At 47.7% G+C, this 26760-nt stretch overlaps 1 protein-coding gene and 1 long non-coding RNA gene across 3 annotated transcripts; both read left to right on the forward strand.

Annotated features, from left to right (window-relative positions):
* Positions 1 to 335: 335 nt before the first annotated feature.
* On the forward strand, positions 336 to 26475 carry DCTD (dCMP deaminase). Of its 2 annotated transcripts, XM_055567453.1 has the most exons (6): positions 336 to 431; positions 2436 to 2550; positions 2906 to 3041; positions 21294 to 21410; positions 22758 to 22854; positions 25151 to 26475. In XM_055567453.1, the coding sequence occupies exons 2-6, from the start codon at positions 2443 to 2445 to the stop codon at positions 25227 to 25229; spliced, it is 537 nt and encodes a 178-aa protein (XP_055423428.1). In that variant the 5' UTR covers positions 336 to 431; positions 2436 to 2442; the 3' UTR covers positions 25230 to 26475. The 2 variants fall into 2 exon arrangements, with proteins under 2 accessions (XP_055423428.1, XP_055423427.1); XM_055567452.1 differs by lacking the exons at positions 21294 to 21410; positions 22758 to 22854; positions 25151 to 26475 and adding an exon at positions 14933 to 15273.
* On the forward strand, positions 8007 to 11332 carry LOC129643194 (uncharacterized). Its single transcript, XR_008710135.1, has 2 exons — positions 8007 to 8135; positions 10445 to 11332. It is a non-coding gene; the product is annotated as an uncharacterized LOC129643194 (long non-coding RNA).
* Positions 26476 to 26760: the final 285 nt, after the last annotated feature.

Raw genomic sequence — 26760 nt, forward strand, 5'->3', positions numbered from 1 at the left:
AAAAAGCAGCGGTTGTCTTGAAGTCGGAGCCCGCGGGGGGGGAGCGGCTGCCGGTGGTCCCTCGGGAGGACCCAGGGAGGCGGGGCGACCGCGCAGGTCGCAGCCACCGGATCAAAGTCACGGCGAACCCCAAACCACACCCCCCACAACAAAGTGGGGACATGGGCCCCGGGAGGGGTCGTTCCCGCGCCGGGCCCAGAGGCCGCGGCCGGACTTTCGGGTGGGCTGGCCGGGCTCCCAGCGTGCCGGGACGCGGAGGCGCCCGCGACCCCACCCGGGACCCCTCCCCGGCCGCGCGCCCGCCCAGGCCTCCGCCGCCTTCCGGCCGCGCGGCGGGCCCGCCCCCTCGGCCGACTTCCTCCCCGGGCGCGCGGCGGGACGGCGGCGGCGGCGGTGGCGGCGGGACGGCGGGGACGGGCGCTGGCCTGCAGGTCGCCGGCCGGGGCCGGAGGGGGCAGGAGGGGGCGCGGGGGCGGCGGTGCGGGCCACGTGGTGCGGCCGGGGCGCGCTGAGCCCCGGGGACGCCCCCTCCCGGTTACACCTGCTGCCGGGGGAACGCGTGCGGGGTCGGCGGCGCTCGGTGCTTTTCGCGGCGGGCCCCGCGGCCTCCGAGACGCCTTCTCCCTGCCGCGGGAGCCGAGGGCGCGCGCCGGGGAAATCTGGAAGTCACTTCCAGCGGCCACGTGTGCAGCGGGGCGGCGGGCTCCTGCCTGGAATTGGGGCGGGAGGAGGGCGGGTTGTGACCCTGCCGGTTGACCAGCGGCATCACCCCGGACCTGTGGTCCTCTTGTGCTTCTGCACCGGCGGCGAACGGTAGACCAAATCGGGGTATTAAGTTACCCTCTCCTTCACGTCTTCGTCTTCTTGTTTGGCAAGCACTCATCCCGGGGCCCCCGCAGCAAGTTTGGGTGCTAACCCTTAAACTTTGAATGAACCAGTTTGGGGACGTCCCCGGTGGCTCAGTGGTAAGGGGACGTCCCCGGTGGCTCAGTGGTAAGGAGTCCGCCTGCCAATGCAGGAGACACGGGTTCGATCCCTAGGTGGGGAAGGATCCCCTGGAGAAGGAAATGGCAAGCCGCTCCAGTATTCTTGCCTGGGAAATCCCATGGACAGAGGAGCCTGGAGCCCAGGAGCCCACGAGCCCACGAGGTTGCAAAGAGTCGGAGGTGACTGAGCGACTGGCGACTAAACAAATCGGATGGTTCCCAGTGGATGGTACCCAGTTGTAGGCACCCTCTGGCGCTGGTCCTAGCTGTAACGTCACAGCTGGATCCCGAAGCCGAGCTGCCGGGAAATGCTCACCTTTCTTAAGCCCAGATGCCTAGGCTTTCTCCAGACTCACTGAAGTCGGTTCCTGTGTTGCTCTGCTTCTTTGCTCTTGTTTTCTTCTCCCTTGAAAGGGCCCCTCCCCCTTACTGGCAGTTTTTGCTCACTTGAGGGGCTCTGTCCCCGTTGTAGAGACAGTTCCTTCCCCTGAGTGTAGTCCAGTGTTACTGAAATCTTGCCATAATCATAGCAAGAGTCTAAATAGTTTCTCTTCGTTTGAGTCACTGCTCTGGGTGGATAATTTCTGTCCCATCTGGGGAAACTAAGGGAAGGGAAAGGCGAGGGATACAGGAATATCACAGCTAGGACGGAGTCATGTGGAATCCTTCTGGCGTGGATAGTAATCCCACCTGATTTAGGGCAAGTTACATAAGTTCTTTGAGTCTCTGTTAGAGGGGTGTGAGTTACCTTAACTCAGAAGAAGCCTTCATTGAGTTGATGTGTACAACCTTTAAGAGTATCTGAAATAGATTAGGGTAGATCGGTCTTCCTGGGTGGCCCTATTGGTAAGAAATGCGCCTGCCAATGCAGGAGAGATAAGAGACATGGGTTCGATCCCTGAGTTGGGAAGATCCCCTGGAGAAGGAAATGATAACCCACTCCAGTGTTCTTGCCTAGAGAATCCCCATGGTCAGAGGAGCCTGGCGGGTTACAGTCCATAGTCACAAAGAGTTGGACACAACTGGAGTGACTTAGTGTGCAGGCAGGGTAGATTAGATGGTCAAAAAATGTTCTCTCTTCCCCTGCCCTCTTGTGCTGACATCATTTGATAAGGGAGAGAGGTGAAAGATGAGAATGATTTGTAGTTTAGGCATGTGTAGTAACTTCCAAAAAAAAAAAAAAACCTATGAGAAAGTAGTAAATAGATATAATATTTGGGAAGATGCAGCTGCACAGGCAAACTTTTGAAATAGTTAACTTAATTTTTTTTTTTCTTAAGACCACAGAATGTCCAGGGTTAATGTGCTCTGATGTCTGATTGATAAATGTCAATAGAAATTGTTTTAAGTTTGGAGAGCCAAAGCTGATGTGTGCTTGGGTCGAATTGGAAAGCAGATTGACCAAAATGTGTTTGTCGACTGCTGTTTTGTTGTGTGTTTGCCTTCTAGACCCAGCATGAGCGAAGTTCCCTGCAGAAAACGTGATGACTATCTTGAATGGCCTGAGTATTTCATGGCGGTGGCCTTCTTATCAGCACAGAGGAGCAAAGATCCAAATTCCCAGGTAAGCGATTTCTGCAGGAGAATGTTTGGACACTGGCAGACAGACACGGAGATGCCCACGAGTGAGCAAATTACAAAAGCAAGAGGCTCCGTGGACCCCTGCCAACTTAGAAAAGCAGGGTCAATCTACTGTCTTTTGCACAGCATTCCTGCCTGCTCACATTCTCCTGTGAGAGAGTAAATTGTCACACACCCCTGTTTACTGCCTCTCGTACCCCAAGGAGACAGAGCTCTCGGCCCCTCCAGAGGCCCCTGCCCATTCTGGAGCTCCGCAGGCCTCTGGTCTCATTTGCTGCCTCTGCAGTGGCAGACCGGCCCCTCGAAGTCATCAAGCCTTTGGGCCTGTTTCCCTGCAGGTCGGTGCCTGCATCGTGAATGCAGAAAACAAAATCGTGGGCATCGGATACAACGGGATGCCAAATGGGTGCAGTGATGACCTCTTGCCTTGGAGGAGGACAGCAGAGAACATCCTGGATACCAAGTACCCTTACGGTAGGGCACGTTGTGTGTTCTGTCCTGCTCGTGGCATGGCCTCGGTGAGGGCTTACCAGGGATGGTCAGAAAGCATCATCTTCCTTTCCAGTTAAGAAAACAAATCCTATTGAACTAGCCCAGCTTCCCACCCCCTTCCCTTAAATTCCAAAGGGAACCAAGGAGTGGAGGCGTGGCGGTGGCTAGGCTGGGCAGCGTTGCAGGTGGCGGGCGTCTCTGCAGAGTGCCGCAGCCCTGGGGGCGGCGACTGTGAAGTGGGCACGGTGGCCCCTGCCTTTTGTGTCTTGGCGACTCATGAACGGAGCCAGTTAACCAAGTACCAGCCTGGGCTTCGTTCTGATGAGGAGCAGCATGTATTTCTACCTACCGAGGACCTGTGGCTCAGGTTCACCTCTGGGAGGCAGGACACAAGCTGTGAGCTGGGCATTGGGCGAGGGAGGACGCGGTCACCTCCTCCTGTTCTCTGGGGCGCTGCGCTGCCAGGGTGGATGGGGGGTCAGACCACAAGCCAGATGCATGGAGCCGACCCTGGGCCTGGCCGTTTCTGGTTTTTATCGTTAAATTAGGGAAGGATGCTTGTGGCCCATCTGGGCCCCAGGGAGACTCCCTTCAGAGAGATAAGCTGGGAGGGCCCAGCAAAGCATCGTTTTCTTCCTTGAATTCCCTGGAGAATATGCAGCTAATGCTGGGAAGAGGTGCCTTGGGCTTCATATGCTGCTGAATTTCTTTTAAGGCGTGGACCTGTGTTTATGAACAGACCGCCTCTGCTGGGAGTAACGTAGATGGGGACCACCCGGATGGGAAAGATGTGCTTGCGGGAAACGAGTGCAGGCAGGCAGTGAGTTCAGGTGTGATGTGAGCCCTTTCTGTTAAAGTTGGCTCTTGCCTGTGAGGTTTTCCTCTGGAGTTTTTCCTCATGAAGAGCTCCAAGTCTCCGTTTAGCCGAATTTACGTATTTTTTACTAATGTTCCTGGACCTTAATCATGTTAAATACGCCCCATAATTTTCGTCTAAGCTGCTTCAGGGCAAGAAGAAAAACGTACCCGGAGGTGGAGAAGGAATTGAGGAATGAGACTGGGGAGAACTACGGAACACTCTGGGTTCTCAGGGAATCAGACACAGTTTGGTGCTGCAGGGGGTTTCATAGTCGGGTTAGTTCATTTCACTCCCACCCCCCTGGAGGAATAGAAAGGGCAGGGTCCCAGGGAAAAGAGGGTAAAACTGCCTTCTCTGCCTCAGCTGAGAGGAGTGAAGCGTGGGAAAGATGGGCCTACGTGTTTTAGAAACTTTTGGTCTTCTTGCTTGTCATTCTGTGTCTTTCAATAAGAAAGAAGGGAAATGGTTCGTTGTTTGTAGGCGCATGCAAAGGTGATTTCTCATGGGACAGTCCAAGGTCCCATATAAAGATCACAGAAATGAGTCAGTGAATTCAGAGTCCGTGCTGAAGGGTGTGAGTACCCCAGCCCTTATTCACTGAGTCGGGACAGTGCTGAATTCCCGATAGAGGGATTCTTGGGAGGTGTCTCTGGTGCTGAGGCTGGTTACACAAAGAGATGCTAGTGGTCGCATGGGAGTAGAGGGGTCCTCATGGGTTACTGAGCTCAGTTACTCATGAGCTCAGCTTACTCATAATAAGCTCAGTTACTTCCTAAAATGCAGATTCTTTTTTTCCATTTTATAACTTAAAAAAATTAATGACAAAGTAAGTGACCGTGTCTGGAATTGTGTGGGCTTGACCTGGTGGACAGACTGCTATTTCACGGAGGGTAGACAATGTGTTCATCCCTAAAAAGGAGCTGTAGAGATGATCTAGATTCTAGACCACTGATTTCCTACTTCTTCTGATTATGTAGTGAAGGACAGAGGAGCCTGGCATGCTGCAGTCCATGGGGTCACAAAGAGTCAGACACGACTCAGCAACTGAAGGACAACAACTGATTATATGGGACCCTCTTTTAAATGTCAAAAAAACTTCCAAGACCCCTTTATAATGCTAGTTACACTATGACTAACCTCATGGGTTACTCCCAGTGCGACCTGTGCCTCTTTCAATCACCGGGAGCCCCAGGCACATTTCTGGCAGTGACCTAGAAAGCCCAAGGCTTTGCAACACACTTACTGCCCCCTGCCCCCGACTCCCCACTTCCAGAACCTCTCCAGTAGCTGATTGTGTTTGTTCTGAGACACTTGCCTTTTGTCCAAGTTCAGAGCTCCTTTCCAGAAGGAATTGGAAAGAAAGAACCCATACAGGCATTTGTCCAGCTTCTCTGATTGCTTTTTATTGAATGCTTGCTGAGTTTCAGAGCACTGGTTGTCTGTCTGCATTATTTTTTACTATTCATGTGATACCTCTAGGTTTTCGAAGCTCTTTGCCCCTTACTTATCAATTATTCATTTGTACATGGAGCTGTGTTAGAATGTAGACCGTTTTCTTTCAGGAGAGTGAGCTTGTAATTCGATGTACCATAAAAGTCGGAGAAGGTATTAAATGGTTTTTAAGAGGCATTTAGTATTACTACCATCATAATACAGGCGGAGATGGACTTTAAGTCTAAATAACTATGGCTGGAAACCATACACTCAGTTCCCATCTTTTTAAGGGTTTTTGGGCCACAGAAAAGTAAATGTTTAGGTAGCCTTGGATGTAATAGAAATGCTTGGTGATAATTGACTAAACTGCAGATTCTTTTTTTGCATTTTATGACTGAAAAAAATTAATGACAAAATAAATGACAGTGTCTGAAATTGTGTGGGATTAACCTCGTAGACTGCTATTTCAGGAACGATAGACAATGTGTCCATCCCTGTAAAGGAGCTGTAGAGATGATCTAGATTCTAGACCACTGATTTCCTAGTTCTTCTGATTATGTAGTGAAGGACAGAGGAGCCTGGCATGCTGCAGTCCATGGGGTCACAAAGAGTCAGACACGACTCAGCAACTGAAGGACAACAACTGATTATATGGGACCCTCTTTTAAATGTCAAAAAAAAAAAAAAAAAAAAACCCCTTCCAAGACCCCTGTATAATGCTAGTTAAACTATTAGTATCTTTTTTAAAAAGTTGAGGTGTAATTGACATACACACTTACATTAGTGGCAGGTATATGACATGATGATTCATACATACCGATATTTGATAATGTTTACAGAAAACTGTTTTTTCATATGAGGACTTATAAGATCTCTTAGCAACTTTCAAGTGTGCAGTACAGTGGTATTAACTGCAGTCACCATGCTGTACACCACAGCCTCAGGACTTATTTTATAACTGAAAGTTTGTACCTTTGACCCCCTTTGCCTGTTTCTCTGCCCCACCTCCCGCCTCTGGCAACCATCCATCTGTGTACCTGTGACCTTGTTTTTATTTTTTCGATTCCACGTATAAGTGAGGTCATGCTTTTTGGTAGTATCTTTTGAGTCAGAAAATCCATGATGACAAAGAGTTGTTTATCAGTAATACTTTGCATTAATCTGAACGTTACTGCACAGCATTTGCACATGTTTGGGAAAAGTATACGTAAGTGCTGGATGCCTGTTTGCCAGTCTGTGGTCCTGTACCCCTGGAAGAACCTCACTGGTGCCTGGGGTTCATGCCCACAGGGTCTTAGCTGCCCACATCATTCATGGTTAGGAATCTGCAGGCCCAGAAACGTCAGGTAACTAATACAACGCCACACAGGTGGGTGACATCATCTAACGCTGGGGCTGGTGCTCTGTGTTCCCTGCAGGGAGGCACCGGAGTTCAGCTTTGCCGAAATGGGTGGATCGAGGCACGGCAGACCTCCCATTTTTGTCTTCTCTCTATGCACTTGAACAAACAGAGATTTCCATGAAACGACCTGCCAGAGGTGGAATGCTCAGGTGGTTGGTGGCCTGTGCCTAGGACGGGGTAGGAAGCCATATACACCTGGCCTGCCTTCACATTGCTGCAAAGGGGAGCTTGGGAATTGTGTGAGTTTAAGCTTACCAGTAAATTATACAACTTAGTAATTCTCCTTATTAATGCTGTAAATTTGGAAGTCACTAGTCTTGATTGCGGAGAAGGCAGTGGCACCCCACTCTAGTACTCTTGCCTGGAAAATCCCATGGATGGAGGAGCCTGGAAGGCTGCAGTCCATGGGGTCGCTGAGGGTCGGACATGACTGAGCGACTTCACTTTCACTTTTCACTTTCATGCATTGGAGAAGGAAATGGCAGCCCACTCCAGTGTTCTTGCCTGGAGAATCCCAGGGACGGGGGAGCCTGGTGGGCTGCCGTCTATGGGGTCGCACAGAGTCGGACATGACTGAAGTGACTTAGCAGTAGCAGCAGTCTTGATTGACACTTTGTGGACAGGAGGTAAGCACAGAATACATGTGTCAGAATAGGAAGACTGGGCTTCCTCTGGGCCAGGTCTCTGGAGAGGCATTTTTAAAGGGTGTTTCTGTTCTTCCAGGCTTAGGATCAAAACTTCAGGAAATGATTTGACGATAATGTAGTATTAATACGGAAAATGAAAATTCCCCCTGCCAAGGAAACTGCATTTTATCTCATCTCTTTCCCGAAAAATCCAAAAGATAGTATGATGTCAGTTAACTGTGTCAGGAAGAAATCAGCATTATTATAGTGACAACTTTTCACATGAATGACAATGGAAAAAAAACAAAAAAAACCCAGGAAGGAGCAGATTTATCTAATTTACCAGGTAAAAACCTTTGGAAGGCTTTGATTTTCATGAGGGGGTGGTTGCTAACCCCAGGATGAAGAATTCAGCTGACATTTTCCATTCGTTTCTCTTTGTGGAATTCATCAGAGTGAAGCACATTTAATCAAAATACCAATTTTATAAAATGGAGGTGAAATACTTGTGGTAATGCAGAGATCGCTCTTTCTGTGGGTTTTCATAAGCGATTTTGATGACATGGTTTACAGACCGAGTGTTGGCGTGAAATCAGCTTCTTTCTTTCTCAGGAGCTGTTGTTAAACTTCATGTTTGTAAAGGAGCTCCCCATGCACATCAAGCTTGCCTGGATTTTCCTGCCATGCTGGTTCCCATGGGAGAAGGGATTCATGGGGAAGCACATGCCTTTGCTTGGCCTCCTCTTCCCATCCCGGTCAGTCACGAAGCCAGGATTGCTTTGCCTGTTGCTTTGCCCTTTCATCATGGAAGGGACCATAGTCTTGATGTCCCAAGAGGGTGGGTAGCCTTGTTCTCTGATGCATCAGCTAAACATGGCGATGTGGGGCTTTTTCCAGAGTCAGTTCGTATTTCTGCAGAAAAACTCTAAAAAGGGTATAATGCTGGGAAGGAAAGTACTGGAATTAATTAAGGCAAGAGTTGAACATGGCAGCTTGAAACAGTTTTGCCAGTATGTGGCAGTTCTTTCAATTTTATATTTAAATGTAATCTTTATTTTTCAGATTTAGCATATTGTTAAGCATGCATAGATGTCATTTTCGTGATTTCCTTAGCCATTTACCTTACCCCCTTGAACACTGACATTTTCCTGACTGCCACGCATGTGATATATTTCTTTGACATCCAAAAGGTTAGTCTTGAGAAACTAATTTATCAAGAACTTAGGAGGCTGATCCTCCTTAAGCTGTGGCTTCCTCACAACTTGTAGGAGCTTCTTAGTAATTAAGATCAAATTTGTTCCCTCAGCTGGTTGAAACTGAATGCCCTCTGGTTCTGTTAGGCAGATCCATGGATTTGATGACTTGCTGTTTCTTTTCCTGCAGAATTCTAATTTCACTGGTGGCAGCCCCCAACCCCCTCTCCCCTGCCCTGGCCATCCGGCACTTGTATCCTGACAGTGGGTCTAATTAGGGACTTTATACAAAATAACTAGTGTAATCAATGGAAAACCTTGGAGCAAGTTTACAGTAAAGAAATAAAGGAGATCGTTTTTATGAAAAGAGAGGCAAACTTGGGTTTCAACCATGTACTGTCTTAGACAAACAGGGAAACACAACGGCTTATGTATGAGGCTCTCCCTGAAATTCAACCAGCTTAACATAAGTGTATTTCATTTTCAGGTATAAATGTTTATAAACATTTATAAACAGTCCTTAGGAAAGAACAAATCATGATTTTATTCATTTATTTGACTTTTATCTGTACACTTTTTAAAAGTTTTTTGATGTGGACCATTTTTAAAGTCTTTATTGAATTTGTTGCATACAATTTGTTACAATAGTGCTTCTGTTTTTATGTTTTTTTGTGAGATCTTAGCTTCTCAACTAGGGGTTGAACCTGCACTCCCTGCAGTGATAGGCTAAGTCTAAACCACAGGACTGCCAGGGAAGTCTCATTACCTATACATTTTAATCTATAGATTCAGAGCTAATTATTTTCAAAGAGCAGGAGATTACTATTTCACCATGAGTATCTAGAAAGGATGTGTAGTAACAATGCATACGAATACCTGGCTCTGTGGAGGCAATGTAGGAACAGCTCAAATGCTCATCTATGGGATCAAACCTACCCATGAAAATACACTTACTGGCCTTCGCTTATAAAGAGTCTGTTTACTTCATGGAAGTTTATAATAAAACTTAAAACAACTCAAGGTTAGTGATTTCCAAATTGATGACCAGGAAGCAGGCTAAAGTTTGTACTGTCTCTAAATAAAAGGTTTGCTGAGAGATTAATAGCCTCTGTAAAACTTCAGGGCCATGTTCAGCCTCGTTTAGGTTGTGTCAAGTGTGTCAGCCCATTAATTATCTGAATGATAAATATAACTTCTTTAATGCTACATTGATAAGCTTTTGCTTAGAAACTCTGTGTGACCAGGCAGTGTGCTGACAGAGAGCAGCTGACTCCGATGACCCTTGGGGTCTTTATCCATCTATTCTGTGTCAGTTATGCTGATTTCGTTTCCTCTGTTCTGAAACTGGCTTGAATTGTTAAGGTTTTGTTTTGAGTTTTTTTTCCATCCAGAGTCCATCTTTTGTAAGCTGTGTTAATGCTGTCACTGATACATATCTTCTCCCAGAAATACACACCAAAATTTGGTTCCTAGAGATTTTTGCAAATATTTATATTGTTTTTTGGCTTCTGCTTCTTAAGGGACTATGGTTTTATATTTGGATAGGACTGTGCAAACCTTGAATATGCATACTGGCTAAGAAAAGCTGCGCATGCTGAAGATGACAGTTATCAGGTTCACACGAGAGAATCCTCCTAGACTGACCGTCCAGAGCCTGGGCTCCGGGTGTGGTGTGTGTAAACCCCAGGGATTGTGGGGCTGTCAGATACACAACTTGACTTTCACATCCCAATATCTCTATGAAATAAGTGATTACTGAGGACTCCGCCAGTTCTAGACTTCTCCAGAAAAATTAAACAATATAGCTTTGATTGTGTTCAATCAGGGTACAGTTTCTCTGCTTAGGGTTTTTTTTTTTTTTTTTTTTTAAGGCATTCTGGAAGCATCTGGGGTGAGAGCTACTGCAAACGGCTGCCGATGGCAGCAACACAGAAGGAATATGCATCTGTGCGTGTGGACAAATTAATATAGAACAGGCTTTATACCTTCCCCTCCTTCCAGCGATTCAAATCTGCTCCAGTTCTGAGATGTATGAACCAGATGGAGATGGTACACACAGGCAGGAGGGGACAGTTGAAGAGTGTTTCATCCACAAACAGATGAGAAAAAGGTTGGCGGACAGCAATGAAGAAGACCCCACGTGGGCGTGCATGCTTGAGTTGCTCAGTCGTGTCCAGCTCTTTGTGACCCCATGGACAGTAGCCTGCCAGGCTCCTCTGTCCATGGAATTCTCCAGGCATGAACACTGGAGTGGGTTGCCCTTTCCTCCTCCAGCCCATCTGTAAGTACAAGGAAATATATGAAGAGAGGAGACATGCTTAGTCAAGAGGTGATTCTAAGACCAAACAGAAAGAAAGGACTGGGGAGTCCTCTGTGAGTCAGTCCATCTGGTGGTGTTTATTGAAACACGGATGCTGGCCCGGCTTCAGGAAATCCCATGATAAATGGAGAATTTGGGGATTAGAACGTGCCCGTCTTCTCCCTGCTCTGACCATCTGATGCACAGGTCCTGGCCAGTTAGTGGAGGTGTAAATTTCATCTCTGTGCTTCTTTCAAATGATAGATGCCATAGTAACTTTAAAATATTGAATAAGATAACCGAGCATGAATTTTTAAATTCTGCAATTAAAAGACTTTGTTCAAAATGCCATTAATTTTGAGTTTAGGTGGGAAAGAGAAGCAGAATTCCTCTGAGTCCTTTTTCCTTCTGCAAGTGAATTATAACTTTTTAGAAAGTGAAATAAATACTAATGAGCCCTGTATTCTTGTATCACTTTGGTCTGTTGCTGAGTTCTTGAGGCTTCTTGCTTCCTTTTTTAAAAATTGTAACTGTATTTTATAGTACATGATGTCTTCCCGGGTATGTTCACCTGTAGCTGTTCATTTACTCAGCAAATACTTACGGGAGATCTATGATACGTATTCTATGCTAGGCACTCAACAGCAGTAAATAATGACCATGGCCTCTGTGTTCAAGCAGCTTGCAGACTAGTAGTAGAGCAGGTAGCTTGGACTGGGATAAACAGATGTTGCTGAATGTTCTTTTTGAGGAAGTGAGTATTACCTGGAGATCTGAAGGATTCATTAGACCCCATCAGGTAAGGATGGGCGGGTGCTGGGGGATGGGAAGAGCTCTGGTCCCATGACCTAGGTCTGGGGTCAGAGCCAGGGAAATCTGGAGCGGTGAGGTTGGAGGCATCTGTGGGAGCTCCCACGGAGGGTGTGAGGTCTGTAGGCTGGGTATGAGAGCAGAGGGTGATGTCTGCGTGGCCTGTTGGCCTGGGGTGACTTCATGGGGATGGGTGAGGTGATGCAGGGAGAGCACGCAGAGGCCGGACCCTGGCCGCGTCCCCTGAGCGCCACGGGTGCAGAGGCTGATGGAAGCGGAAGGGGCTGCAGGGAAGGACTGTGACGTGAGGGAGCACGCGGAACAGTGTTTCCAGAAGGAGCAAGGGGTGGCCATGCCAAAGGCTGCCGAGAGGTCCAGGGAGGTGGGAAAATGCCCATTCGGTTCAGCACTGCGGGGTCATGCCCCCACTGCAGAGAGCAGCTCCAGGCAGCAGGGAGGGTTGAAGGTACACTGGAGGCAGGTGGAGGGCGCACAGCAGGTGAGGCAGTGGGCAGAGCGGATGGAGATTCTGGGAAGAGAGCAGGATGATGGCCATCTGTGGGACTGGGGCGCGGCAAGGGAGAGGTTTATGTTGTCCGACCAAGGGGAAGGTCTGGTGTCTGTCTGTCTGCTTTTGCAGCACATAGTTGCTTACAGATGGGAATACTCCAGGAGAGAGAGAGAGATTGATGAGGGATGTGAGAGGGCTGGTCCCCAAGCTCATCGCTTAGTCATGGGGGAGGATGTTGTGTGGGGACAGAGCCCATGACAGCCGACCTTCGGTTCCTGGAGTTACAGGTAGGGACTTAATTTTCTTGGGCTCCAAAATCACTGTGGACAGTAACTGCAGCCATGAAATTAAAAGATGCTTGCTCTTTGGAAGAAAACCTATGACTAACCTAGACAGTGTTAGAGACATCACTCTGCCAACAAAGGTCCATATAGTCCAGGCTATATTGTTTTTCCAGCAGCCATGTATGGATGTGAGAGTTGGACTATAAAGAGGGCTGAGTGCTGAAGAATTGATGCTTTTGAATTGTGGTGTTGGAAAAGACTCTTGAGAGTCCCTTGGACTGCAAGGAGATCAAACCAGTCCATCCTAAAGGAAATCAATCCTGAATATTCACTGGAAGGACTGATGTTGAAGCTGAAGCTTCAATCCTTTGGCCATCTTTGATGTGAAGAGCTGAGTCACTGGAAAAGACCCCAATTCTGGGAAAGACTGAAGGTGGGAGGAGAAGGGGAAGGAAGAGGATGAGATGGTTGGATGGCATCGCTGATTCAGTGACCATGAGTTTGCGTAAGCTCCAGGAGATAGTGAAGGACAGGGAAGTCTGGCTTGCTGCAGTCCATGGGGTCACAAAGAGTCGGACACGACTGAGCGACTGAACAACAACAGCAATGTGATCAATTGCCTATTTCGGTGAAGGATGGGGGAGGTCACAGCGGAAAGGGGAGGGAGGAGGCGCAGGAGTGGCATGGACACTGGGGAGGAGGAAGAGGCGTGGTTGTGTCGGGAGGGGGCTGAGAGCTGCCCGGGAAGTGTAGGGCAGGGACAGGAGCTTGGGTCTCACCCGGGAATCTCGAATTATCAGTTCAGCCCCCTTTCCTCCGGCCGAGTTGGGATCAGCATGTCGCCCGAGGAGGCATGCCTGATGGAGCTGGGGTCAGGTAGAACCCATGTCCTGACTCCCGGTCCAGTGCCCACTGGTCAGTCCCAGTTCACCCTTAAAAGCCGTTAACCCTGGAGGGGAGCGGGGGAGCTTGACTGTTCGCATCACGATGCTGTCCAATGGTGGTGCGCCTCCCCCTTTCAGCATCAGACGAGTCTGCGTCGCACGTGCACGGTGAGAAGGGAGCTGGGCACGGCTCACCCCGCGGTGAAGTGCAGTGTTTCCAGCTCCTCCTCCCTCTGACCTGATTGTGTGCCCTTAGCACACAGGGAGGCAGCGTAATTAGAGTTCCGGGGGCTGTGTTATCAGTAATGGAAACACCACAGTCAGAAGTCTCCTTAGCCCTAAGCACTACCATGGGGGCTAAGTGGCTCCCCTGGGTGCCTGAGCTGCTCGCCAGCAGCCTCAGCAAGAGGGTGGGGGCAGGGGACGGGGACCAGGGCAGGGGACGGAGGGGGAAGAGATGTTTCCCTTCCTGCCCACCCCGCTGAGCAGCTGGGGGCCGCAGGGTCTCAGGTGGGCAGCGACGGGTCTCGGGAGGGGTCAGCAGGCGCCGACGTTTACCAAGTCCACCTTTGGGGCTGCACACATTGCGTGCATGGCGGGTCTCAGAGGCAGGTCCCTTTCTTTCAGTTTCATAGGCCAGGAGGCTGAGCTTCACAGGATGCAGAGGGTCATAGAACTCGCAGGTTGTGGTGGGGGGAAGGGTCCCTGAGAAGGGGGCTCAGACGGTAAAGAATCTGCCTGTAGTGCAGGAGACCTGGGTTCGATGCCTGGATCGGGAAGATCCCCCTGGAGGAGGAAATGGCAACCCACTCCAATATTCTTGCCTGGAGAGTTCCATGGATAGAGGAGCCTGGGGGCTCCTATATTTCATGAGATCGTAGAGTTGGACACAACTGAGCGATCAACACTTTCTTATAAAGAAGTGATGTAACTGTGGGTTTCTAAGTTGGTTCTCCCTTTCCCCTATCCACCTTAACCTCCAGTCCATTAAAACTCTGATAACGAATCCAGTTGCTACTTCGCAGATGTGGGAACTTCTCGGACGGGAGATGAGACACAAGAGTGATGAGGAGTGATGTTGTTGAGAGCCAAATTGTAGCTATGTTTGCTGTGGATTTGGGGGATAATGGACAGTTTATAACCTTTGTGGGGGTGCCGGGGGTGGTCAGGCAGAGAGGGATTCACTTTTTGTTTTTGTTTTTTACTTTTTCTTTTGTATTGGAGTATAGCCGATTAACAATGTTGTAATGGTCTCAGGTGGACCGTGGCGGGCCTCAGCCTTGCATACACATGTATCCATTCTCCCCTAAACTCCCCTCCCATCCAGGCTGGCACATCGCATTGAGCAGAGTTCCCTGTGCTGTCCAGTAGGTCCTTGTTGGTGCCCCGTTTTAAATACAGCAGTGTGAACCTGTCCAAGGGAGGGCTTCACCTTGCAGGCTCCCCTACTGTTCAATTACTGACTTGAAGGACGGGTCCTTTGGAGGCTGGTGGTGATGGATGAAGCCCTGTCAGGATATCCTTCAATAATTAAGAAACAGGTAGTGGAAATTCCGTCTTAACTCCTGAAGCAGGGAAGCGGCCCCTGCATGGATCTGTTGGAGAAGTGGACACATGCCAACCCCTCAGCGGAAGCCCCCCGTCAGGTGTCCAAGGGGGTCAGCGGGTGCTTCTGCTCCAAGAGACGGACCCGGGTGAACCCCTCGCTTCCCTCTATGACTCCAGCAGTGAAAACACAGACCCTGCTTTCCAGAAGGAATGCCAAAAAAGCTCTGCCATCAGAAGAGAAGTGGAGTATCATGAAAGAATTAACACTGAGTTGTTTTTTTTTTTTAATACATGGATCAACCTTGAACTCCGGCACCCTGTTTTGTGTCAGTTATTAATTGCAGGGTGAAGCTTCCCACCTATTTCCGGCCCCGAGTGCACCCTTCTTGGCTCCGAGTCCTGACCCTCTGTCTCGGCAGCGAGACAGACTGTCCCTACTTTGATCCTGGGTGGCCTCACCACCCCCAAGAAATGTCACGGCCATCAGTCAGGGGCCCAGGAGTGTCCCCGGAGACGCCGAGACCTGTCCAATACAGCCTGGGGAGCGCTGGCAGAAGGTGGGGCGGGCCAGGCTGAGTTCAACAGGTGCCCTGCGTCTGGACTGTTCACTCGCCCGGACACTGCTTGCTCACCAGCCTGTCCCGCTTTCTAGGTCAGCCTCAGCAGAATAGCCCTCAGGCCCTCAAAAGTCATTTTCTTCAAGTAAAATCCTGTACTACTAACGAGAAGGAATCTTAAATAACCTGGAGAGTTTAACCAGAATAGAAACTTCATTTTCCTGACCCCAAATTATATCAGGCCCTGGTAGCTCCCCTCACGTCCTAGCAGCCACGTGATGATCAGTTTGGGCTAGAATCACATTATTAAATTATTTGTGCGGCAATTAGCAGTTGTTTAGCCTTTATTCTGAGGCTTCTTCTTTTTTTTTAAAAAACCTATTTAAGTAAACCTTAATAATGCTACTGTCTAAAATAGATATTGTATTAGTCTTACATCAAACGAGATGAAAGTTAAATCTAGAAAATGTTGAGTCTCTTAAATCTAACGAAGGATGGAATATATCCTGTTAATTTGTCAAACTTCCAGAGAAACGCCTACATGAGACAGTAAGGATTAATCAAGCCCTAGTAAGAGGGAATTTGAAAAATACAGTTTTCTAATTATACAGTCTCTTCTCAGTGGGCCAAGGTTAATGCGTTCTGAATTCTGACAGTCAGTAATATAAAAGAAAAAAGACCAAAGCATATGAATTGTCTTATAATTACCTGAAACAGAGGTTCTCCTTCTAGCAATCAAGAACTTTTGGAAGCATCAGTCTGTTATTTTCAGCATTGGATTCTTTTCCTTTTTAACAGTGTTGAGAATCAGTGAAGGTTTCTGTGTCACTGTTTGTGGTTAACAAATATACATATAGTATTTGGAGACTTCTTTTGCTTATTGCTCAGCCATAGGTGAGTAATTCTAGGTAAACAGAAAATGAGTCTTCTTGTGTGTAACAATTTAACTGTCTTCTGAATACTTCCTAGACATTGTGTCTCTTTGGAATACTTGGTCCTGATTCCCACAGTGAATGTGGAAACCAGGCTCCTCTTGAGATGAGTAACAGAACCATCCTCCTTGCTTGGTTTTTGTGCTCAGGCCTGTTTGTAGTTCCAGCTGAAGCTCTTCCTAAGCTACATCACAGAAACACTAACACTCAAAAAGATAAAGGCACCCTTTAACTTGGTGTCATCAGATACCTGCAGAGTGCTTATCATAGTGGACTCTGCCCCCCCACCCCCAAAGAAGAAGCCTGCGGAGAATATGGGAAATTGGGGTTAGAAATGTAGATTTCAGGGTTTTACAAATAGATCTGCTCTCTGAGAATCTATGAATGGATGAATTCTCAAAGTCGACCATTGTGGGAAGAAACCCAAAGAGCAGGATTGCATCCTTGGGAAATGCCCAGAAACCTGAGAGCAGGGCAGAGACCCACAGAGATAGGGTCTGGTGATGCTGAGAGGGCTGCTGGCGGGAGAGGGGTCGAGAATCAGGGGCCAGGAGAGCAGGGAACCCAGAGGTTGAAGCCAGAAAGGGACTGGATTCAGGTAAGGAGGAGGCTGCCTGGCGGGGTGTGGGCGCAGCCTCTTCTATGCATCTCTCCGCAATGATAATCACTTTGGGAGCTTGGAATTGGCCCCCAGGGAGTATTTCTAGCACAGAAATTGGCAGATTGAAGTTTCAGCTTCAGCGTCAGTCCTTCCAAAGAATATTCAGGACTGATTTCCTTTAGGATTGACTGGTTTGATCTCTTTGCAGTCCAAGGGACATGTATATAACCCTAGGGCTTAGCTTTTTTTTTTTTAATAGTTGGTTATATACATGTCCCTTGGACTGCAAAGAGATCAAACCAGTCAATCCTAAAGGAAATCAGTCCTGAATATTCTTTGGAAGGACTGACGCTGAAGCTGAAACTCCAATCACTTTGGCCACCTGATGCAAAGAACTGACTCATTTGAAAAGACCCTGATGCTGGGAAAGATTGAAGGCAGCAGGGAGAAGGGGACGACAGAGGATGAGTTGGTTGGATGGCATCACTGACTCAATGGACGTGAGTTTGAGCAAGCTCTGGGAGTTGGTGATGGACAGGGAAGCCTGGCGTGCTGCAGTCCATGGGCTGCAAAGAGTCGGACACAACTGAGCAACTGAACTGAACTGTATACATGCAGTGGCATGTTACAGAGGTCAACAGGTTTCCATGAACTAGTATTTCTTAAACTTTGTACATGGCGACCCAGCAAATAAAGGTTATACCCAGAACAGTTTTTAGGAGCTTACTTAACTTTGCCAGGGCAGTTTTGGAGGGGAAGTGAGGGTCAGGGCCACTGAGACTGGAGGCGGCAGAGCTAAGAGGTCAGCCAGGCTAGGGAGACTTTCAGACCCGGGGACCCAGGCTGATAGCACAGGGGGGCTGAGTGTCAGGCGCTTCCAGGGGCGGGGATGGGGGGCTTCTCCCCTCAACCTTCAGAGGCAGGCTTGAGACGCAGGTGTTAGAGTTCAGTGGCTGGGGCAGGTGTTGGATGCATCTGCAATTGGAGGGGTGCACGGGTTAGCAAGGGCAGCGAAGCGTGGGTGGGTTTCGCTTTTGTCTTGTCTGGTTTTGAACATGCAGGATGGTGGATTGTGACTTGTTCCTTTACTCACGTGTGCCCAGCGCTCAGCCGCTTAAATGCCTGGGAGACCTCTTGTTTCTCTAACAAGAAGCTCTGTATTCTCCATTCTGTGATTTTTGTAGTTAGGAGACAGGAAGTCTGTTTTATAGTCCTGTGTATTACTTCTATAAACTACCCTTGATACAGGGATGTCGGATGCCACCCAAGAGAATCTGTTTCATGTGATAATTTTCGTTAATGAGTCCAGACATAATGTTAAATTTTGCCCCAAACTGCCTCCAGTGAATTAGAGGAAGATAGTTTCAATGTGACTGTTTTTAAGAAAGGCAAAATAAGACTATATCCTAGTGTTTCCTAACAGATTCAGAAACTGCAGTTCTGAATATTAATACCAGCACCATCAAAAACCAGTCATTAGAGGGGAAAGCATATTTTTGATATTTGAATTTAAGAGGACCTTCTGTATTTTCCCCAATGTCCCCATCAATAATTGGAATCTGAATTCCCTCCTTTATTCATTCAGTAAATATTTAACACCCGTTATGTTCATGGCATAACACTGGGCTCTGGGGGAGTTACGGAGAACCTGAAAGGCTGGGCTCTGCCCTCAAGGGGGAAGTAAAAGAAACAATTACATCTAATTGTTTTTAACACTGAGCAGTGTTAATACCAGCTAGGGAACATCTTGGTCACCCAGGAGGGAAATGAGGCTAACGGGGCCCCTCCCAGGCCAGTGCCCTGAGAGCCCTGAGCGTCCCCCCACCCCGGGGTTTACAGCACAGAGCCTCGGGGAGCCAGGCTCCAGTCCCTCTGCAGTCAGCGAGGATTGTTCTCTGACTGGCTGTGATCTGATGAAACACAGCTTTTTTTTTCCCCTTTAGAATTTCTTAACAATGCCAGAGACTGTTCATTTCCACATGCGGCTAAATCGTGGTTATTCATAGGCTAAAATGAGGGCCCCTCAACATCTCCCGAGAGGCCCTTGGTCAGCTTTCTGCCTGCAGCCTGAGAGGCCCTTGGTCAGCTTTCTGCCCGCAGCATGGCAGAGCTGCTGCGGGGTTTGCAGGGACACAGCACGTCCCCCGAAAACTGGAGACCTGGGGAGGAAGTGGAGCAGGGTCTGTATCTTGTCTGAGCCAGAGTAAAAGTGCATTGATTAAAAAAAAAGTGCATTGACCAAGCGAGCATGCCCTGGCTCGAATACATGAGAGCCATGAGTTCAGGCCTCTCTTGTTTTAAGGCCTTGTAGACCGAGAGAAAAACAGAGATCATAAGAGCTCTTATTCAGAACTTATTCAGGGTCTTACTGAGGACTGTAGCCCAGGATTCAGCCTCTCAGGTCGGTCAGAGGAGCAGCTCAGAAGAGATAGTTAGGGAAGTCTGTGTATACATGATTTGCCTAAGGAGTTTGTGCCATCAATATAAGCCAGTCGCGAGAAACAGGTATCTCAGTTAATGAGTTTAGTGCTTTCCTAAGTCCTGAATATTTATTGGAAGGACTGATGCTGAAGCTGGAACTCCAATACTTTGGCCACTGAAAACGAAGAACCGACTCACTGGAAAAGACCCTGATGCTGGGAAAGATTGAAGGCAGGGGGAGAAGGGGATGACAGAGGATGAGATGGTTGGATGGCATCACCAATTCAATGGACATGAGTTTGAGTAAACTCCAGGAGTTGGTGATGGACAGGGAGGCCTGGCTGTGCTGCAGTCCATGGGGTTGCAAAGAGACGGACATGACTGAGTGACTGAACTGAACTGAACTGAAGATTCATGAATCCGGGTTCATCAAAATATTTTCTTGGAATCGGTACCTGATTTTTTCCTGAAAGATATCTCTAACTGTCTAAGGGCCTGTTCTGCCTGCTTTCCCAGAGCCCAGAGTGCCTGCGCCTGTGCTGTGTCCTGAATTCCTTTCAGGGTGCACAGCAGGTCAGGGACTGCAGTGGCTGCTGACCTGATCTTGTAGAACTGGTTGGTAAGCAGCATTTTTAGTTTTACAGCCTCAATGCTCCTGGAAGAAGGTGCTCAGGGTAGAAGGTGGATGAGTTGGAAACGGAGGGGGAGATCTTGGAAGGCCCTATATTAAGAATTAGGACTTTTGTATGATTTGGACCAGGGCCAGATGGTAATTCATTCAATAAACATTTATCTAGCACTGGTGTGCCTGGAATGTGTTAGCCCCCCCTGCAGATACGAGAGGATTCTATAAGGCAGTGTTTCCTCAATGTGTCTGCAGAGAGAATCTCAAAAATTCCAAAGCCCTGACCATACCCCAGCCCATCACAGTGTCCAGGTGTGGGACACAGACGTGGGTGTGTCCTCCCTGGGGGATTCCAACGGGGCAGACAAGTCTGCAAATCACAACCACAAGAACAATTTTAGATAATGCAGCCAGAGACTTAAGTGATGTTATTAGAAAGCAATACAGCAGCCTGACAAAACAGGTCTAGGACTCTGGCGTAGAGCCCAGTGGGGAAGGATTCTAGCTCCTTCCCAGGACTGCCCTGTGGGTTAGGTGATGGGAACAGCTCGCCAAGTAGCTGGGAAGATGGGTGGGCTGCAACAGGTGCAGGACAGGAAGGAGGGGGCCTCCTTAACCCTGGACTCAGTCAAGCCTGGGGATGCCCTTAGATCACCGACTGGGGTCACTGACCTGTATAGCAAGAACTCGACTTTCCATGGTCGTTAAGCGGATGGATGTTTTTCTCTCTGGTAACAAACTGCTGGTTATCCGCTGATCTTTTTCTTGGGGGTGTGTGAACTGAGAACCATATGGTGCAGCAGATCCCCGGGGACAGAAATGCTTAGCTTCACTTCCTGATTCTCTTGCTCTTAAAATTGCTCTCTGCCCTTTTAATGGCTAGGGCAAATATCCCCGCGTGTGCTTATCAACACACAAATGGTGCGCAGTTCCATCCCCAGGGTCTCGTGGAGCCGTGAGCTCTTGCTCTGTGTGGGGTGGGCGAAGACACTTGACCTTGGCCCCTCCTGGCTGCTCTAGGTGCCAACAGGCCCAGGGCTGCTGCAGTCAACAGTTTCGCTGCTCATCACCAACCCATCAGTCCAGGCAGCGCTTGTTTTTCAGTAGTTTCCATCTCTAATCAATTTTTGAAAAATCGAGTCTATCGTCTTCGTGATTTCAGAGGGGCAAGCGGAATGCCTCAACACTATCAGCAAATTCTTCACGAGCTTGCAGTCTTAAGGTTTTCTTTCTCCTTCAAATCTGCAGTGTGCCATGCCGAGCTGAATGCCATTATGAACAAAAACTCAGCAGACGTGAAAGGCTGTACCATGTACGTCGCCTTGTTCCCGTGTAATGAATGTGCTAAGCTCATCATCCAGGCAGGTAGGACCCGGGCCGTCCCATTTGTTGCGTTTGCATCTCTGCCTGCTCAATGCAGATGTGTTTGATCTTAAATCGCTATTGTTTAGATCTAAATTAATTGCACTATCAACTTTGCAAGGTATTTTCTGTGTTTTATTTTTGAACAGTGCCAGGTATTCTAAGACTAATTGCATCCTCTGTGATTCTTAGCATGTTTTTAATTTAGTTTGCAACTTCTTAAACTGCAAGCTGCCAAAAAAAACAACACAGGCGTTGCATATAATTACTGTCAAGTTACCATTTTCTGACATATTGTGCATAGATTAGAGGGGAGGGAGAGAAGTGAACTTCTGTCAGAAATAAGGTCAGCTGGGAGTCTCTATATGAAATTTTAATTTGTCTCTAATATATGGTAGATACTTGGGACATAAACATCTTTCTACATATAAACGTCGTTAAGGCTCAAATGGTCCAACTTCAGGTTTTTCTCACGTTACGGTTACCATAAATCTGCACCATTGTGTGCTGAATATTTCACCTTTTTCAAACTGTCACATCTCAGATTCAGCTACACTTTATCTCCATAAAGCTCTCGGCTTGAGATTTAAAGACTTACAATGTTAGCCAGATATGTGCTTTAACGGGGCTGTTTATCACAAGCCCATGGATCTCTGAGCAGAAGGGGTCTGGGGGGTTCAGGATCGAGAGTCTCCGTTAAGGAACGTCGTGGGCTTCCTCATTGGCGGCACACCATCCTCTGCGAGTTTTCCTCGCCATCCTCAAGCACAGAGGTGACGGCGGGTGTGTGGAAGAGCAGCTTCCGAGGCTGGTGGAGGAGTGGGTGACGTGTCACATGCCCTCCAGACTCTTGGCCCTCATGCTTGAACCGCCCAGTGAGACAGGGAAGGAAACCAGATGGGCCCTTTGTCTTGGACCGGTCTGCTGGCTTGAACTGGTCTGCAGAGTTTTTACTTGGCAGCACGCTGGCCCACGTCTTTGATGGTGCCAGCCTTCTCTACCACCCCCACTAGCTTCTTGAGTTAAGGAGTCATTGCCTTGTGAAAAAAAGAAGATTTGATTGCCTGCAGTAAAGAAAATTTGTTAATCGGATCAAGGCTTGACTATTTGACATGTTTCCACTTTGCATTTATTAAAAAAAAAATCCATAAAGACTGGAGGGCAGATGACATATCATCCGTCCGCTGCTGTGTTTGACAGCAGCAGACACAGGTGTCAGTAACTGGACGGCGTGTGCTGGTCCACTCAGGAAGCGCGACTCGTCAGACTCGCCCGGGGCTCCTGTCCGCATGCCTGTTGCAGAGTCTCTGCGTGCCCATAATGAGATTTCTTCCATCGTCGCCTTTTAAGGTATAAAAGAAGTTATCTTCATGTCTGATAAATACCACGACAGCAATGAGACAACAGCTGCGAGGCTCCTGTTTGAAATGGCCGGGGTCTCCTTCAGGTGAGTGGGAACCACTGGGGGAGAAGGCCTTGGGAAAAGCCTGATGAAGACTGCACGTTTGACCTTGTCTGCTGTTTGATTTCTGCCTGGGAGGCCTGACTGCCACACTTGGGAGCCTCTTTTATTTTTTTAATTGAAGCGTAGTTGACTTACAATGCTGTGCTAATTTCTGCTGTACAGCAAAGTGATTCAGTTATACATATATATATATATATACACACACACTTTTTTTTTTTAATATTCCTTTATGGTTTATCATAGGATACTCACTATGGTTCTCTGTGCTACACAGTAGGACCTTGTTGTTTATTCATTCCATACATGAAAGCTTACATCTGTGAACCCCAACCTCCCACTCCGTCTCTCCCCCAGCGCCATCGCCCTTGGCAACCACAAGACTGTGCTATATGTTTGTGAATCTGTTTCTCTTTCATAGATATCTGTGTCATATTTTAGGTTGCACATAGAAGTGATACCATATGGTATTTGTCTTTCTCTTTTCTGACTTCTGGCACATAGTTTGATCGTCTCTGGTTGCATCCGTGTGGCATCATTTCATTCTTTTCTATGGCCGAGTAGTACTCCACTGTGTATGTCTACCCCATCTTCTCTATTCGTTCACCTGTTGATGGACATTTAGGCTGCTTCCATGTGCTGCCTGCTGTGAATAGTCCTGCTGTGAACATAGGGGTATGTGTATCTTTTGGGGGTTAGAGTTTTGTCCAGATACAGGAAGCACCTTTCTAAATATGATGAGTTTCGGCTCTAAAGATTATCCTCAGGGTCGATTTTAATGGGTGGTGACAGAAGTATTGGAAGATGGTGTAATGATTACACTTTAATATTAATGGCTTCCCAGGGCTTGAACTAATTATTCTGGTAGTGACAAATTTTAAAATTCACACGTTTTATTATATTAACATTAAATCTTTCTAAATTTTGCAGATGTAACGTAACAACTCTGGCATAAAAAAAATTTAAGGTGCAAGTAACCTGCTAGGTTGGAACGCTGGGACTTCTTTTTACAGGAATAGTTTAAGTTGGGATTTAAAGTTGTTGATATTTGTATGCTTTTCTTTGCTATGCACATATTGGGAGGTACATGTTACTTGCAAGTCAGTCCAACCACCTTTGGTTTCTGGTAGAAACTTCTTTTAGACTGAAAACTCTTGAAGATGTTCCTTTATAGTATCTGTGGTCCACAACTGGGGTCCTTATAATTGGTAACATGGCTAACTTTTTGGATTCTTTAGGGATGTAGGTTATGTAATGAATCTCTTGGACTATTGTGCCTTATGAGAAACAAATTATTTACAAGTAGTAAAGAGTCTGTCTGGGTTGGGAAGATCCCCTGGAGGAGGGCATGGCAGCCCACTCCAGTATCTTGCCTGGAGAATGCCATGGACAGAGGAACCTGGCAGGCTATAATCCATGGGGTCGCACTGTAGGACATGGCTGAAGCACCTAAATAAGCAGCAGCAGCAGCAGCAGCAAAGAATCTGTCTGCCAATGCGGGAGACACAGGTTTGATCCCTAGGTTGAGAACATCCCCTGGAGAAGAAAATGGCAACCCTCTTCAGTATTCTTGCCTGGAGAATTCCTTGGACAGAGGAGCCTGGCCAGCTATAGTCCATGGGGTTGCAAAAGAATCAGATACGACTTAGCTACTAAACAACAATAATTAGATATTTACTGTTTACTGATGTTTTAAAGAATATGTTTAGTCCTCAAGTATGTTCTTTTTACCTTTTTGAGAAGATACATTAATGAGTAAAAAAAAAAAATCTTGAGTTTATTTTACTTCTGCATTTATAGAACATGATTTTTAAAATGACTCTTCATTAGAGCTGGCTGGCTTTGGCTATGCACAAGAGCAAAAGAAAATGTACTCTTTTTTTTTTTTTTTTTTTTTTGCTTTAGAGCAATTGCAGCTTGGCTGCAGAAATTTCCTAAGCAATAAGATAAATCTGGTGGGGAAACTAGTCATTGGATATCATGCCGTGCAGCTAAGTTGTTAGAAATCCTCTGATTCCCCAGTAATTCATGAACTCAGCCAGTTGACGAACACACAAACCAAGCCACCCCATGCCTCTTTTTTTGTCTTTAGTCTTTTCCTGTCCGTGTTTCTCTCGGTATGGTGCACTCTAATTGGCTCCTATAGAGACAAAATATCAAGTGAATCCCAAGGAATTTTTTTTTTCCCTCCCTGCAGAAAATGTAGGTTAAGCCAAAGTAAACAAATGGCTCTAACTCCTCACTGGATAATGTCTTTCTATGTTTTGTTTCTTAACTTTAGGAAATTCACACCAAAGTGCAGCCAGATTGTCATTGACTTTGATTCAATTAACAGCAGACCAAGTCAGAAGCTGCAGTGAGGGCCATCTCATTAAATCTCCCGAAGATTGGGATTATCCTCTTTTAAGAAGCTGCTAATGGTTCTCATCTTGAAGTTACACATAACTTTTTAATAGCCTGGACGGCCAAAGTCGACATCTAAAGAGTATAAACCTCAAGTCTTCCCGACTCCCTCTCCAGTCTCATGGAATCTGCATCTGTTGAAACTCTTGATTTAGGGTTTAAAGTAAAGGCGTCGCCCCCTCCGGTCTCCGGTCTCCGGTCTCCGGTCTCCGGTCTCCTCCGGTCTCTGGTCTCCTCCAGTCTCCGGTCTCCTCGGTCTCCGGTCTCCTGGTTCACCGGTGGCTCTGCAGAAGGGGGTCAGCCGTGTGTCATCCACTGTTTTACAGCCACTCTTCAACACCACGTGTGCTGGCAACAAACATAATTGTGGTTGTGTTCCTTCCGGGATGAGCAGACACCCTGAACTGAACATCTGGCCTCGGGGAGAAGAGAGAGACCCATAGGACAGTAGCATTTAGGCATTTGCTCTGGAGAGTTGAGGGACGCCCCCACCCACCCAGAAATCCTGCAGGGGGTGCACCTCCATCCTGACGGGTGATGAGCGTCACTGAGGCAGGGGGTTCTTTCTCCACTTCCGAGGTCCTGCCACCCCCGGGGTGGTGGCACCCTGTCCCTCTAGGGGCTGGGGACCCCTGTTGTTCCAGCTTCTCACTCTTGGTTTGTGGGGGATCCGGAGCTCTTACTTTAGCATCTCGGAGTAACGAGTTGCTCCCGGAGGAGGCAGCGTCTCCCTGCCTCGCCCCAGGTCCACACCCTGCTGGATGGTGGGTTGTATGGGTGGAAGGGTGGGCATGCACCTGCCGCCCCGCGTGCCACCAGGGTCCATTTCCAAGGCTGCCCTCTTCTTGCCTATCGGTGAAATGGGAGCAGGTTTCCGTTTCGTCCAGGTCTGTGGGTGACGCGAGCTCCCATGTGCGCCTGGCGCCCTGCCTTCATCATCGACATGAATCTCACCTTCCTAATCACCGCCGTTTGGGGAATGGGTCACAGTGCACCTTGTCTTTAATCTCATTTAATTATTATTAAGTGCGCTCAGTACCTTTGTTGAGAAAATGGTTTCTTTATCCTAAAGATTATGACCGTTTTAAAAGACTCTCCTCTTTTTATGAGTTTTTATTTTGTCTCTGAGGTTCTGCACTCCAGATTCTGGGGCATTTGTAATTTGGCTCCTTGCCAACATTATTAAAATCATATTAGAATCCACCACGCTGAGGTATGTTCATTTTTATATTATAATGATGTGATCGACTCTGTTTCTATCGTCTCCGGGTTGTCTGTGAAGCACACTGCATGTATTTTATTTTATTTATTTTTTTTTTTTCCATCTAGCATAACCTGGCAGACAACATAAAAACCTGACCATAATGCATTATCTGAACCCCAGGAAACTCTTGGGAGAAAACTCCCACAGGAGGTGGTGGTGGTGGTTTAGTCTCTAAGTCATGTCCAACTCTTGTGACCCCATGGACAGAGAAGCCTGCTTCTCTG

This window comes from Bubalus kerabau, chromosome 2 (genome assembly GCF_029407905.1).
Source record: "Bubalus kerabau isolate K-KA32 ecotype Philippines breed swamp buffalo chromosome 2, PCC_UOA_SB_1v2, whole genome shotgun sequence".
NCBI classification, from domain to species: domain Eukaryota; kingdom Metazoa; phylum Chordata; class Mammalia; order Artiodactyla; family Bovidae; genus Bubalus; species Bubalus kerabau.